This window comes from Callospermophilus lateralis, chromosome 15 (genome assembly GCF_048772815.1).
Source record: "Callospermophilus lateralis isolate mCalLat2 chromosome 15, mCalLat2.hap1, whole genome shotgun sequence".
NCBI lineage: Eukaryota > Metazoa > Chordata > Mammalia > Rodentia > Sciuridae > Callospermophilus > Callospermophilus lateralis.
Genome location: NC_135319.1, coordinates 17,895,548 through 17,911,035, shown reverse-complemented (window position 1 = coordinate 17,911,035; position 15,488 = coordinate 17,895,548). Strand labels below are relative to the sequence as shown.

General features: G+C 52.6%; 1 protein-coding gene across 1 annotated transcript; it reads left to right on the top strand.

Annotated features, from left to right (window-relative positions):
- Positions 1 to 4,671: 4,671 nt before the first annotated feature.
- Positions 4,672 to 14,441, top strand: Rasgef1a (RasGEF domain family member 1A). The gene is made up of 12 exons (XM_076834668.1): positions 4,672 to 4,869; positions 7,409 to 7,531; positions 9,034 to 9,171; positions 10,000 to 10,221; positions 10,636 to 10,710; positions 10,993 to 11,085; positions 11,675 to 11,777; positions 11,856 to 11,935; positions 12,581 to 12,772; positions 13,608 to 13,731; positions 14,097 to 14,169; positions 14,376 to 14,441. The coding sequence occupies exons 1-12, from the start codon at positions 4,672 to 4,674 to the stop codon at positions 14,398 to 14,400; spliced, it is 1,446 nt and encodes a 481-aa protein (XP_076690783.1). The 3' UTR covers positions 14,401 to 14,441.
- Positions 14,442 to 15,488: the final 1,047 nt, after the last annotated feature.

Here is a 15,488-nt window from a genome sequence, read left to right as displayed (position 1 = left end):
AGCCACCTTCCCTAGAGATCAGAGCTGACATATGAATGAAGCTTATGTATGAATACTTCATTGGGAAATATGGGATCCTACTCCCAGGGGAGAAGGAAGCAGGGAAGTAGAGCCAATAAATAGCCTGGATGTGTTCCAACATCAGTCAGTCTCAGTGATGCTTTTGTCCATCTGGAGTGAAGAAGGGGCATTTTCTTATTGGTTCTCATGCTCCATAGATAAGTTTGTCCCCCTAGGTATGAACAGTTTCCAGGTGTTACCTATGCCATCCCTGACTTCTGGGTTGTGGACACGCAGGTCAAAATGAGTCCACCTGTCTCATGCCTCAATGAGAACATGTAGTTGGGGCTGGAGGCTGATGGCCTTACAGCTACCTCTAGGTCAGAAGGCATAAGTTAGAATCAGTGGTAGCTGACATTGGGCCTTTTGGGTGTCATTGAGCGCAGGCACAGATGTGGATGGCATATAACCACATCTTGTCCACTCCAAGGACACAGCCACATTGGTTGCCATCTTCTCACTCCACCCTTACACAGCCCTGCAGGGAGGTGGGACAAGAAACCCAATGACAGGTGAGGAAATTGAAGCTCAGAGCATCCCCGAAGCTTCCCCTTGGATTCAGAGACAGAGAACATGTGTCTTCATTCCACATTTCTGACTGTTTTCCACAGTGCTGGGTCCAGGACATGCAACCACAGGAAAGGACTCAAGCATGTATGGATCGTATGGTCACCGTGAGGGTGCAGACAAGGGCATTAAAGGAGCAAGAGGCAGAGGCTGGGGGCTGCAACTGTGTGGGGACTCCCCAAGGCAGTGTTACTTGTTCTGGGCCAGTATGGGGGGCAGCAGGCTTAAGCCCCATAGAACAGTGGCTGCAAGACCTCACAAGCCATGTCATGCTCTGGGGAATAACAGCAGAGATCCTGGATGGGGCACCTCAATTCAAGCCTGAAAGATTGGGGCCACCAAAGTGGTGGTATGGGATGGAGGTGGACAGGGAGTTGGAGGATATGGGGAGAGGACAACGTGTAACTACAAGAAGCTCCTAGGCCTGGTTGCTTTGCCCACCTCCCCTCTGGCCAACCAGATGTTGTTACCCAGGCCAGCAGGGAGCAAAGGGCCTCTGGGGCTCAGCCTCTTCAGGCAGCTCTTCCTGACCACACTCATCCCTGCAGGGCTACCTCTGGCTGTGCAGGGGAGTGGGTATGGCCTACCCACCTGACTGCTGGCCTCTTTCAGGGACCAGCCATCAGCTCTCACACAGAGAGGCCCCAGAGAGTCAGGTAAACCCAGCTATGGAAACTGGTTGTCCACGCAGCTGGTGGGAGGGCCTCTCCCTCTCATCCTGTAGCCTTCATCCCTGTCCTGTCCAACTGCCCCTTATGCCCACCTGGTGGGAGGGGGGCAGCTTTCAAGGTCTGTCCTCCGGGATAGAGTGAGTCACTTGTACCCGCCTCTCTGTGAGCACATTTTTTCTGAGTTGATTAGGTTTATAATTAGAAGGTGCTTGCCTTTCTGCCTGAACAGAGGAGGAGGTGCTAGGAGTTGAGAGGAATCCATCTAGGGGTACTGTTTTGCCCCCCCACTCCTTCTGCTGGTCTAGGCTGATGCTTGGTCTAGGCCAACTCCATCTAACTTGAGCAGAGGTGAAGGTGGGTCCTAAAGAAGGTGGCCCACACCAGCCAGCTCCATCCTCACCATCCCTTTGCTTGGTCGTTGGGTCTCACTGAGCTCTCTGCAGTGTCAGTAACCTGGCAATGGGTCTGGCTTAGCCAGGTGCAGCAGAGGCAGGAGAAGGCCTGCCTGGGCTTCCTCCTCCCATTTGCACCTGGAAATTCTTGGAAAATGCCAGCACCTGAGTTGCCCGCTAGACCAGTTAAGACAGACCCACTGGGGTGGGAGCTGGGCAGAATGGCTTTGAAAAGCCTCTGGGATGTGCAACCACAGTTGAGGGCACCTGGGTTAGCTGGCAGAAGGCATTGGAGGCTGGAACTCTCAGCGGGATAGGTTTGTGGCCTTTTATCCTTCCTGCATGTGAGTCACCTGTGTGTCTCAATTAGATGCAGATTTGACCACCAGGCCTTGCCTGGAATGATTTGTGCATTTTAACCATGACCAGGTGCCTACTGCTGTTTAGTTTTAGAGTGTCAGCACAGGGTTGGCTTCCTGAGTCCTGGCACCCTTGTGGCCTGTGAGAGGTGCTGAGTAATCTCACAGATGGGAATCAGATCCCAGGGAAGTGATAACCAGCTAGTGCAGTGTGCGACTTATACTGAGGGCTCATTTGATCCTCCCAGCAAACCTCTGCAGTAGTTAGTGCTCCCTCTACCCATTAAGATTCCCAGAGTTGAGGATCCTGGCAAAACTCACCTCTTTGCAGCTAGTTGCCCTGAATCCTGGTCCTCTGTGTCTCACTGTGAGATTTGGAGTGTGATTTCGCCCTTGGTGCCTTGTCCTCATCTTTGGATGCTCTCAGTGTGGGTTGGTGTTATTGTGAGAAATAAATGAGATGATTCAACACCAGCACTTAGTGTCACTTATAGTACATATTATGTACTGAGAGCGTTAGCTAATGCTGTGTGTTTCCTCCCACGGGGCCTCTATGGGCTCTGCCAATCCCCCACTGAACCTTGCCTGCCTTGGGTATTCGTGCTGGTCCCTCATCCAGGACCCTGTCCTTGAAGGGGACCTGTTCCTACTAGGCTCATCTAATCCCTCCCTGGCAGCAGAATCACAATGAGCTGAGTCTCTAGGCTGACTCTCCTGGTCTCCCAGGCAAACCTCCCCAGCACTGGGGCAGGTCTCCCTTTGGCAAGGGCTATTTGTTAGCAGCATGTTAGGGCATTCCCTTCTCCTATCATAGCACCTCCTACCTCTTCCATGGGAAAACAACATCTCATGACCTCAGGAATTGGGGTGAGGACTTATAGGTCAGTAGTCTAGGCTTAATCCAGGGAGGGACCTGGGGAGGACTTGGAAATTCTAGGATTTCCTTAGTGGAGTCTGTTTCCACTGGGCCCCTGATGTAGCGTCTGAGAAATGAAGGGTTCACTCATATCAGTGATCCTCAGACTTGAGCACACAAGTCCCGAGAGGGCTTATTAAAAAACAAATGTCAAGCTTATCTTTGAGTTTCTGATATGACAGGGGACAGGGCTGGGCATTGAGAATGTTCATCTAACATGCATGAGGTGCTGCTGCTGCTGCAAGCTAACTCTGAGACAGGCTCTCCTCCCGATCCTGGAGTGGAGGCTGCCCTGAGCCTGGGGTCAGTGCAGTATGCTGTGTCATAGGGAGGTGGTCCTCTGCTTGTAAAGCCCCTGGCGAGCACCCCCCCGTGGTCCTCTTGCAGCAGTAATCATGGCTAGTATTTGCTTGACATAGTGAGAAAACTGAGGCTAGGATGGCTCTGAGGCTTGCCCTAGTCTACAAGGCTGAGCCCTCATGGACTGTGCAGGGGGGCATGAAGCCAGAGGAGGGTATGGAGCCCTTCCCACTGCTTTCCCAATAACACCCCTCTTAGTACAAGGAACCATCCTATGAGGAGCACCCTGCTGAGAGAGGGCAATGTGGCTTTGTGCTTGTGCCAATGCTGGAGCAGAAGCACATGCTTGTGCTGTCTGTGCCCCCTGCCATGGCAGGAAGGTCCAGTTCTGCCACCTGACCTCAGCCGCCTATGCCCCATGCCCATCTGTCTCCTAGGGGTGGGAGGGGTGAGACTATGTGTGCAGCCACAGGAGGGAGAGCACACTTCCAGGCCTGGGTCTCAGAGGCCGGGGCTGGCAAAAGCTTCATTATCCTTTTACACTTGGTCAGTTGCCTGATGCAGAGACTGAGGCCTGGAGGACTTCAGAGTCTCCCCTGCTTCATGAGAACTTTCAAAAGAGGCCTAGCTGCAATGTTAGGTGGAAACCCTGTAGCCCTCAGCAGGGCAGCCACAGGGGACAGCCCTAGGGAGGTCAACAGGATGCCTGCATGCTCAAGTGTCTACATGTCATTGGCATGTCAGATTCCACATGTCCAAAAGCAAGTCCCACATCTTTCCTTAGACCCTGCCTTCATGCTCTGTCTTGTGCTGGTCAATGTTCCAGGACTGAGACAGTCCTTCACAGTGTCCAGGGTCGGCCTTGCCCCTGTTCTTCTGCTCCTACCTGACCTGAGGAGCTCTCTCTTGTTTATGGCAAATCTGGCTCAAATGGCTTCCAGATGCCTCCCATGAAGGCTCCCTTAACTATGTTCAGAGTGGCTTCTTCTCATGCTGGCCCTGGGGTACGTGTGGTCATCCTAGTCTCAGACCACCGTCTCTGTTTATCCCCTTCATACACACTGGGCTTTGGACTCTCCCATTCCTAGGATGTTCCTTTCTATATGGCCAACACCATTTTACATACATCACCTTCCCTCAGGCCGCCTTGACCACAGGCTCCCTGTATTTCCTCCTGGCATTTTCTCCACAATTTCTCTTCTTCTCCTGCTTATAACCTTAGGAGGCAGGCTTCGTGTCCAGATCCCAAGATGAGGCCCCATGTGCCCATAGCAGGTGCTAAAGAAACATTTATCAGGTGTGCGGTGGCTAAGCGACCACTTGGGTGGTACGTCTGGGGCTCTCACCACATACCCCTGAGTATATGCAGGCTGCCTAATGGCCCTATTCTTCTCTCCTAGGAAACTATGCCCCAGACATCTGTGGTCTTCTCCAGCATCCTCGGACCCAGCTCTAGTGGACAGGTGCAACCCGGCATGGGGGAGCGAGGAGGCGGGGCTGGCAGTGGCTCTGGGGACCTCATCTTCCAAGATGGACGCCTCATTTCTGGGTCCCTGGAAGCCTTGATGGAGCACCTGGTCCCCACGGTGGACTATTACCCCGATGTGAGTGCCTGGGGTCTTGGGGAAAGTTACAGGGAAATGTATCTGGTTCCAGGAGAGGCTGCTTCTGAGAGGAGGGGGAGGCCCAGACAGTCCCACTTCCTGTACCTTCTTCACCCTTTGACCTGCACACATCAGCTCATGCCTGGAAGAAGCTGCAGTGGCTTCTCTGCTGCTGCTGGGATGGCCCTGGAGGCATAGGAAGCAGAAACACACAAAGGACCCAGCCCCTAGGGGAGGAAGAGGAGTTTAAAGAGCGAGTCCAGAACTCAGGTCCTGGTGAGGGTAATCCAGCTCATTTCCTGGAAGCCATCTCTGAGCTGACAGACTTATTTTGTGCATAAACCTCATGATCCAGAACAAAGGATGACAGTCCCACCCTGAGGTATGCAGACCCTAACATATGGAGCAGCAGGCCCTCAAGGGCAAGGCTGTTCTTCATCAACACAAATCCTTCCTTTTAACCTAAATATGGTGTCGTATATTCTGAGAATTGAGAAAATATTCCCTTGTCATGTGTGGCTTCCTTCCTCCTCTGATGAGTGACGTCTCTTAGCAACAGTGGGTCTGTAGGCTTGCATGCTTCCTTTTGTGAGCTGAGCATCCATCTTCTGGGAGGGCCTGTCCTGGACCCTTCATCCTCTGAGGGCAGTCATCGCCTTGGCTTTGGCTGTCGGATGCAGTTTGCAGGAGGTGCAGGCAGAATCGCTGCTCTCCAGCTTCTTCCTATTGGCTGTGCTGGAGTCAGCTCAGCTTCCCCTCCTGTCAGGCCACTTCCCTCCTTCTGGGGCTCTGGGAAGATACACCTTTGCATTGTCCACTCCCCTGTTTTTCTGTCCACCCCATAAGCCCTGTCAGGGACAGTGCTGATAGTATAGACATTGCTGCTGAGTGCCTGGGGGCAGAGCCAGGAGGAGAAACCTCAGGTCCTGAAGAAGCCCAAGGCAGGACTGTGACCCTTCAATGCTAGTCAGCCTGTGGGGCAGTGGTCCTGTGCCACAGCAGGAAGAACTCCTCATCTCATAGGCTTATCCCAGAGGAGCCATCCAGCTATTATCCAATGTAGTTCTTAGAACATTGTGCTCTGCCATCCTGACTGCTTCCCAGGAGAGAACAGAGAGATGACAAGGGCAGAAAGTAGGCCAGGAGAGTCTAGCTGGGTCTTGGCTCCTCTGCAGAGTGCCTGGGTTCCCCCTTTCCTCACTGCCAGACAGGCATGTGGGCCAGACACATACACCCCAGTAAGTCTTCACTTTTCCTGGAGATGGTAATGGCTCCTCCCCTTTCTGCCTTAGCCAAGAGGTGATAGTGTGCTTTTCCTTATGTATCTGAGTTGTCTGCTTATGAGGAGGAACTGAGTCCTTACCTGCAGCTGGGACCCATAAGCACCCATGCTGCACAGCCTAGCACAGAGCGCAGGAAGTGTGTGTGGAGGTAGAGGATACCCTGATATTCCAGGGAGGACTCCTAGTAGTCTTATTCCCCACATGGAGGGCTGCTTGGGGGCAGTGAGGACCCCTGGCCCTGTGTCCTGCTCCAGGAGGTCTGCACTCCCAGGAAGCTTGGCCATGTTATCTTTGGGCTGGAGCAAGGAAATTTGTCCTTTGGGCTGGGCGTTGGGGTGGATGGACCTGCCCTCCCACTTCTCAGCCTGTGGCAGCCATTTCAGGACAGAGTGAGGCTGAGTGGGGTAGATTCCCTCCCAGGAGCCCCAAGCAGCCTCGTGGAGATGGTATTGACCCACAAGTCCACCCTACCTATAAGCAGAGTCCAGTATGAAGATTCCATAGGAACTGACCCTGCAGATGGAAGGCCTGAGAACCCTTGGCCACAGATTCTCCTCGCCACCCTGTAGTCCAGTCCTTGGGGATCCTGGTGATAAGGGCACATGGGTGTGGGATGGAGGGGCCCTGGAATGGCAGTTGGGGTGAAGGGCCACACCTAATCACAAGACCCATAGCTTTCCAGGTCCTGTCCTCCAAGGCCCTGTCCCTGCTGACCGGGCCATGTCCTACTTGACCCATCAGCTCCACTTAGTCCACCAGGTCACATTCCCACTGGCTAGGCCCGATCCTTTCCCTCTGACCGCTCTGCCCACCCTCCCCATCAAGCCACTCTGCTGCCAACATAGCCCTGCCTCACTGAGCAAGCCATCTCTCCCAGGGGTCCCCCACTGACCTTGGGCAAAGCCTGCAAGGATCTGGAGAAGCAAGAGGCCAGGACCCGGTCTCAGGGAGCAGCTTGGGCTGGGCAGCATGCCCAGACAGCCCCACCATCATCCAAGGCTGGCTCCCATTATAGAGTGGGACAAAGGGTGCTGGAGAATTCCAGCAAGCTGTTCCTCCAAGGTGGGTGGGATTGGAGTAGCAGTATGAGAGGAGCAAGGTATGTAAGGTGAAGGAAACCAAGCAGGTGAAGGCACAGAGGCCCCACACGTGATGCTGGCCTGGGAAGGGCCAGGCCAGGAAGAGCAGTGGCATGAGCCTACCTGGATGCTGCCATTCCAGGCCTGACCAGCACTTTGCCTGTCTCCTTTCTTCAGAGGACATACATCTTCACATTCCTCCTGAGCTCCCGGGTCTTTATGCCCCCTCATGACCTGCTGGCCCGAGTGGGGCAGATCTGCCTGGAGCAAAGGCAGCAGCTGGAGGCTGGGCCTGAGAAGGTATGAGTGCGAAGGGATGCTGGTGCTGTCCGTGTCTCTTGGGGTGTGGCTTCTCTTGGTCTGAGGGGTGTTGCCAGAGCAGAGAACTCCTTCTAGGATGCTCCAAGTCCCTACTATTGATGACATTTGCGCCCCTTCCAGGGAAGGGCCCCATAGACAGCCCTCCAGACCAATGCCAGTCTCCCTGATATGGAAGGTTCTGTTATAGCCAGTAGGACCTGGACCATTGCCACCTCATGGGGGGTGGGGGTCAGGTGGCAGTGTCCTCAGCCTGTCACTGCTCGAGTATTTTATAGGGGCCACAGTCTCTTCTGGATTGAGCCAGGTTTCAGACAGTCAGGAAGCCATAGCTTGACCCTGAGGCCCTCAGAGGCAGGCATTTGGACAAGACTTTCAGAAGCTCAGAGTCCAAAGTGGAAAAATGGGTGGTGGACATGATATCCAGGAGCTGGCATGGCTGTCAGAGCAGCAGAGGAGTGGGGCCCGACCTGCCCTTCACCTCCCTGCTTCATGTGGCCAGACCTTCTGTCACTGGAGGTTTGCAGAAGAGGCCCGTGAATGCCATGTGCCCTCCACATAGTCTTCTCAGAGTAGCTGGCACCAGGTGGTCCACTGGCCAGTCATGTCACCCAAAAGGGGCAGGTTCCAAGCATATGCAGGGCTGGGGGCTGAGTTGTGTGAGAGCCTGGGTCCCCAGAGCATTAGGGGTCATGATAGCCTGGGTCCCCAGAGCAGTCATGGTTCATGCTGTGGCCATAACAGTTGGATTGGAACAGTGTGGTGGGGAGTTGATCAGGTATGGGAGGAGCCATGGTGGGTGCAGGAGTCGTTCTGGCCTCTGTGGGCATTCTGGTGGGTTAGTGGGAATTTGGCAACAGAGCATCCTGCATTGCTTCCTCTCTACTTCATGGGGGCAGAGGCCATGTAGGCATCCTCTGAACAAGATGGGCAGCTGCACCCACACCCTCCTTCCCTCAGCCCTGTGCCAGGGTGCAGGGCACCTGTCCCCAGGCTGCATGTGCAAGTTGACACAGGTGACAAGGGATAACCTCTGCCTTTCTTGACCAGGAGTCGTTAACTTACTTGCTCCTCAAGTCCACACCCTGCCCTACAGCACTTGCAAAATTGTCTTGAACAGAGAGGGCAGATAAGCTTCTAATTTAACATTATGATTTTATTTGATTTTCCTGTATGCTTTTTATGGGTAACATTTAAGTATTGCAAGTAAATCTATGTTATAATAGTGATGGGTTATGGTTTTGGAAATTAATTTGTTTAAATGACAAAAAAAAGTTTATTTAAGGGAAGTAGGAAACAAAAAGAAGTCTCATAGGTCATTCTGGTGTGGCAAAACCATAGGTGGCATGTGTGGCAGAGAGACATGCCCAGCACAGGCCCTGGGCTTAGGGGTGTGGGTCCTGAGGGAAAAGGAAGCTGTGACACTTGCCATCTTGCAGTCCAATCTGGCCCATGGGGCCTCACACCGATCCCTGCTGCCCTAGGCCAAGCTAAAGTCCTTCTCCGCCAAGATTGTGCAGCTCCTGAAGGAGTGGACAGAGGCCTTCCCCTATGACTTCCAGGATGAGAAGGCCATGGCGGAGCTGAAGGCCATTGCTCACCGTGTCACCCAGTGCGATGAGGTGAGGTCCTCCCTGAGCCCCTGGTCAGGCTGCTTGGGTATGTCTTCTGGAAGGTGGGGTATACAGACACAGACTAGTATTGATCCCCTTCCCTGTTACTCCCTGAAGAGAGTGGCAAGGTGGCTCCACTGGATCTGCCACATCCCCAGATGCAGCTTAGCTGGCCAGAATTGGGTCAGCTTTACCTACAAACACTGCATGCAAGACTGTTGCTATGAACCCTCTTCTGGCCCTTGGCACCCTTGTTAGGACCTATTGAGAGGATATGAGTCTGTATGCTCTTTCTAGCTCCTAGCTCACTGTTGGCCTTCGCTGGAGATAGGAAACCCAAGGAGCTGAGAGGGTCTCTCTGTGCTGAAGAATTTCTTTGTGTTCCACAGCTCCTATTCCCTGGGGGACTCAGGAAGCCCTGGGAGAGCTTTGGGAGAGATTGGGGACCCAGGCTTTCCCCACCCAGGGTAAAGGCCCTTCTTGATGCCTTGACTCATGCCATGGCCCCCTCCTGATGCTGGGAGGCAGTGACAAGCAGCTCAGCTGGCCCACCTCTGGGAAAGCCACACTTTTCAGACCCAGAAGACCAGTTCTGACCCTGCCCTCAGCCCTTCTGCTAGCAGGACAGTTCATGGAGCCCACCTTCCCCAGTAGGCCTCAGAGGAGCCCACACTACACTCCTCTCTCATCAAGGGTTCAGAGGCTCAGAGCAGCTTTGGAAAGGGCATGTGGGCTCAAAGTCAACCATGTCTCTGTCGTTGAGATGGGTTTCTCATGATGGCAGTGGACTTACCACAAGCCCACTTCAGCACCCTCACCACTCTCTGACACTCACAGGAGAATGGCACAGTAAAGAAGGCCATCACCCAGATGATACAGAGCCTGCTGCTATCCCTGGCCACCCGGAGCCAGCTCCAGGAGCTGCGGGAGAAGCTCCGGCCACCAGCTGTTGAAAAAGGGCCTGTCCTCAAGGCCAAGCCACCGGCCGCTCAGAAAGACATCCTGGGCGTGTGCTGTGACCCCCTGGTGCTGGCCCAGCAGCTGACCCACATCGAGCTGGTCAGTGCAGCCAAATGCTCTGCATGGAGTAGGGTGGGACTAGGGCCACATTCACTGCTGCTTGGACAGGACTGCTGGACCCAAGTGTCCCTCTCAATGTAGTGCTGCCAAGATCCTTGTCAGCCAGACTGGGCTGTCACAGGGAAGCTGGCTTGCCAGCCTTGGCCTGTGTGCCTCAGGCTGGCTGTGTCCAGCTGGTATCAGGTCTGAAGGAGCATGGCAGCCCTGTGTGAATGGGAGGGTTTGGTACTGCATTGTCCTAGTCCCAGGATGGAAGATTGGCCTGGGAGGAGAAGGGCCTGTGCCCTAGGCAGGCCTCCACTGTCTCCAAGGCCTTAGTCCCTCTCCCCTGCAGTTCTTTTTCCTCTTTTAGGGGAGGCTGGTCACCCTCCCTTTGCTGTCTCTCCCCCATAGGAGAGGGTCAGCAGCATTCACCCTGAGGACCTGATGCAGATCATCAGCCACATGGACTCCTTGGACAACCACAGGGTGAGTGGGCTGAGGTCCAGGCCGCACTCAGCATGACTTTTGGAGTGTCAGATCATGAAACCTGATGGCTTTCCTGGTACCCATGATAGGGTTCAGCAATGGCCACACAGAGTGATGCATGCTGGGATGGACACAGGCTCTGCTTGGGGTTGGGGAGCTAGCATGACCTCCCAGATTAGCTGAGCACTGGGCAGCCAAGGAGCAGACAGGTGTGAGCAATGGGAACTGACTTGCCCAATCAGGCTCTTCTGGGATCCCTGTAACTTGCTTTGTAACCCCCAGTGCCGAGGGGACATGAACAAGACCTACAGCCTGGAGGCCTATGACAACTGGTTCAACTGCCTGAGCATGCTGGTGGCTACTGAGGTGTGCCGGGTAAGCACGTGACACAGCAGATGTGGGTGGGGTGGCCATGCCCTTTCCAGACCTGGTGAGGTTGTGAATTTTGCCCTGCCTGCCTCAACTTATATGGAACTTTCTCTCTCTCTCTCTTTTTGTCACTTTAAAAATTAAGAAAAATATGAAAAAATATGAAAAAATTCATATTTTTATACAATAAAACATTATAATTTGGCTAATATCATTCCCCTGTATTTCCCCTTTAGATGATGGAACTTTCAAAGTAAGCATATGAAGTGTCCATTGCCAGGGCCTTGGTAGTGCTCCCACCCTGAAGCCTCCATATCCAATGATTCCTTAAATGACAATAGGGATCCCATATGTGGGAGTGTGCCCCTTGTGCCCAGCACCATTCTGCCAGCCTTGGCCGGCAAACAGCCCATCCCTTTTATGGCTGAGGAGATACATCAAGTGTTGGACATGTGTCTGAGTCTCACAGATATAGCCTTGAATCTTCCAGTCCTGGAAACTAAGTCCCAAGGAACTTCTTGACCCTCTGTCCAGTGGCCCCAGCTCCTGTGGTCTATTGGTGACTCCACGCTGAGGTCATCCTGTTGCCTTCCAGGTGGTTAAGAAGAAGCATCGGACCCGCATGCTGGAGTTTTTCATTGATGTGGCCCGAGAGTGCTTCAACATTGGAAACTTCAACTCCATGATGGCCATCATTTGTGAGTGCTGGCACAGGTTGGGGGCTGCCCACACCACCTGCCTCCTCATGCTCTGACCCCTGCCCACTGTCCCTGCAGCTGGCATGAACCTTAGTCCAGTGGCTCGGCTGAAGAAAACATGGTCCAAAGTCAAGACAGCCAAGTTTGACGTCTTGGAGGTAGGTACCTAAGTTCATGGCACAGCCTATTGCCCCACCTTTGTCCTGTGTTGGTAGCAGGGGTGGGATCTTTCCTTTTATTCTGACATGTATGGAGCTGGCCTGTTGGTGGGTTCTCAAGCTGTCCTTGGCCATTGCTGTATCCAGTAGAACTAGCATTGCCTAGAGCAAGTTAAAGAATGGAGAGTTTGACAAAAGGGATGATATCCACTGAGCAGTCTTACTGGCCTTTTCCTTGGTCAGCTTTCCCTAGTTCTGGATTATCTGGGTTGCCCAGAGGCTGGCAGACCATTTAGCTCATCTGCAGTCCTTCCCAGATATATTTCTATCACCACCTCCTGACCTCTGGCAAAACATTTGTCCCGTGGAGCTGGTCAGGTCTTAGAGGTGTCAGTATATATAAAAGAGCAAAGCAAGGTTTTGAAGGAAGGGGGATGAGACCTGGGCATAACAGGGCAGGGCTGTGACACTTCTTTATAGTTTTCCACAGGCCCCAGTGTTCAGCATGCACCTTTTGGTTTTACCCACTGTGCTCACTCCTGGGCTCCTTTAGGGACAGTGACTTCTCCTCTTGCTGTCTTGTGCTCTGCAGAGGGCATGCTGAGTGGGTCTGAGGGGCTCACCTGGTCCTTGCTATGCCCACAGCACCACATGGATCCATCCAGCAACTTCTGTAACTACCGCACTGCCCTGCAGGGGGCCACACAGCGGTCCCAGATGGCCAATAGCAGCCGTGAGAAGATTGTCATCCCAGTATTCAACCTCTTCGTTAAGGACATCTATTTCCTGCACAAAATCCACACCAACCATTTACCCAATGGGCACATTAACTTTAAGGTGAGCCCAGTCCCTTGTGGTTCTAGCACAGTTGGGCAGGCAGAGACCATGTGTCCCCACAGGTGTGATAGTGGCTTTGTGGCAGTATTTGCAGGTTTCCCAAGCTCTGCCTGAGGTTTGGAAGGGCTTTAAGGACTGAAACATCAGCATTACTGCTTGGCCATGAGATGTGAGGCTCAAGGAGTGGACTGTGCCCTTCTTGAGGGACGACTTGATCACAGAGCTTGTTAACACAGGGAACCTATATTTACCCGGATCCTGGTTTCACCATTGATCCCACCCAGGAGATAGAGCAGAGGCCACTTCTGGGGAATTGGGGGTCAGGAGGGTTTTATGCAAGAAGGAATTTGAAAACAGATGAGATAGCAGCAGAAAAGGGCTCTGACCAAGGACAGGAGGACAGGACAAAAGTGCTGGGGAAGTATAGGTGGCACTGGGCTCATACAGGTAAAGAAAGGGTGGGCACTGTGGATGCCTATATAGGCCCTAGAAATGAGATCATGGCATGTCCTGGCTGATACTTCTGTGTTGGGTGTGGCCAGGATGCTGCCTCAGGCTTGAATCATAAATGGAGCCCTATCAGGGGAGACACAGACCCTGCTATAGTCTGATGGCCCAGGCAGAAGGCATGATAGAGTGGCCTCAGGGAACATATGCTGGTTTTAATGTAGCACAAGACACCATGGCCCTGGGGTCAGTCATGCAGGGCCATTGTCTCCATCTCAATGGCACTAATGACTGGAGTGGCAAGACCAGAAACCATACCCCCTGCCCCTGACTGGGTTTTAAGCTGACAATGACAGATGAATACCTTATTGGTTTTCTGTACCTTCAGAAATTTTGGGAGATCTCCAGACAGATCCATGAGTTTATGACATGGACACAAGTAGAGTGTCCCTTTGAGAAGGACAAGAAAATTCAGAGTTACCTGCTTACAGCGCCCATCTACAGCGAGGAAGGTAAGGGCCCCCACTTGCCAGCTGGACAATTGCCCTGACTCCCCATCTAGGCCCCTTGTCCTCTTGGGATTGCCCAGAATCACATAGGGGCTACTCAGCTTGCAGCATGAGTGTGCATGAGGGTGGGTTATGGACATATGACGGATAAGGAGGACAGGATGCTATTCAAGAGAACCAAAACAAGGAAGTACCCGAGTCCCTTGACAAGAAGTCTAGGAATTCCTTGCAGTAGAAACCTGCATATTACCCAGCCAGAGGTTTTTGTCCCTTTGTCCCAGGACTAGCTTTGCCCCTGGAAGGGATAATTGGGTGTGGCAGGCAGACACCCAAGGAGATACTGGTTCTAAGAGCTTTCCCATCCTCAGCTCTCTTCATCGCCTCCTTTGAAAGTGAAGGTCCTGAGAACCATATGGAAAAGGACAGCTGGAAGGCCCTCAGGTAGGATACCCCAGGGACCCAGGAGCCCACAAGGAAGGGAGAGGACTGGGAGCAAACATGACAATCTTCCTTTCTGAAAGGGGTCCTGGGGCAGTGGGAGACTGAGGACTGGGTCTGGATTTGGGCCCTCCCCTCACAAATCAAGGACCTACACTTTCTGCCTGTTCAGGAGCCTGACTGTTGTCCTGTCCCTTGCCCACCTTTAGGACCACTCTCCTTAATAGAGCCTGAGGGTGTGGATGCAGCCTGCACGTAACCGGATGAAGCACATGCACAAACCAAGTCTGAATCTTGATTGATATGGGTTGAGATGAGGAGGCCTCACTGGTTGGGGTCCATTTTGTATATAACTTTTATGAAAAAGAAAATGGTAATTATTTCATGCATCAACCTTTGGCACTTATAAAGTTTTTTTGTTTATTTTAAATAACAGGGCAGGGCCCTGCTTTGGGGAGGGGTGGGGAAAGAGTATCATGGGAGATGGTATCCATGATAACATCTTATTCTAATGAAATGTAGATTTTTATTTTATACTTTTGATTATTAACATCTTATGAAAAAAATATTTTAAAAAACCCAACCAAAACCAACGTGAGCCCTGCCTGCTTGGACGCCTTTCCAGCCAGTGTCTCTGATGTCGGGGTTAGTGCCTTAGAGGGTACTGGGGGTCCGGTCTTCCTGCTCTGTTGTTTGAGCCTGCAGTGAGCTCTGCCCTGAGCTGTGAGGTGCTCACCCTCAACAGCCTAGGCCATGAGGTTCCAGGGGGAAGGGCTGGGGCACCTGGGAGGTCTCGTGTATACTTCTGGAAGTGAACCTTTGAGTGCGGGCTCTCCAAAGTTTACATTTTCATTTTCCTTTATCAGGGATTTATGGGGTCGGGGAGGGGCAGGGGGACACCTGGTGGCATATTTTCTGTAAGAATATGTCTGGCAAATTCTTCGATTGTGTTTTAGATAAGAGAAAATCTAAAGTAATAAGGGGGAGGGAGTCATAGCATTGCAGTTTTCATGGCTGTAACTGAAAGACACACTGAGCTGTAATGAAGAGAACACCAAGTAGACTCGGGATGGTGACATTTAAAGCTGTTCTCGAAACCCACGCACAAAAGGAAAAGAAAGAAGCAAAGTCAGTGTGCTAGGGGACTTGCCCTCCTCTTCTCTCTGGTGGGAGGCAACCTCACTGGAATCTAAAATCAGAAAATTAGCCAGGCTGAAACTGCTGGAGCTCTTTCAGATGGAACTGCCCAACACTGAGAGGTATTTTTCTAAACCCAAACCAGAAGAGAACACTCCATTTTTCATGTCTGACTTCCTGGCGTG

Coding starts and splice junctions, on each gene's coding strand:
- Rasgef1a (XM_076834668.1), top strand. CDS start 4,672: ATGCCCCAGACATCTGTGGTCTTCTCCAGCATCCTCGGACCCAGCTCT. Junction 12,773..13,607: donor ATGGGCACATTAACTTTAAG/GTGAGCCCAGTC, acceptor CTGTACCTTCAG/AAATTTTGGGAGATCTCCAG. Junction 14,170..14,375: donor GACAGCTGGAAGGCCCTCAG/GTAGGATACCCC, acceptor GCCCACCTTTAG/GACCACTCTCCTTAATAGAG.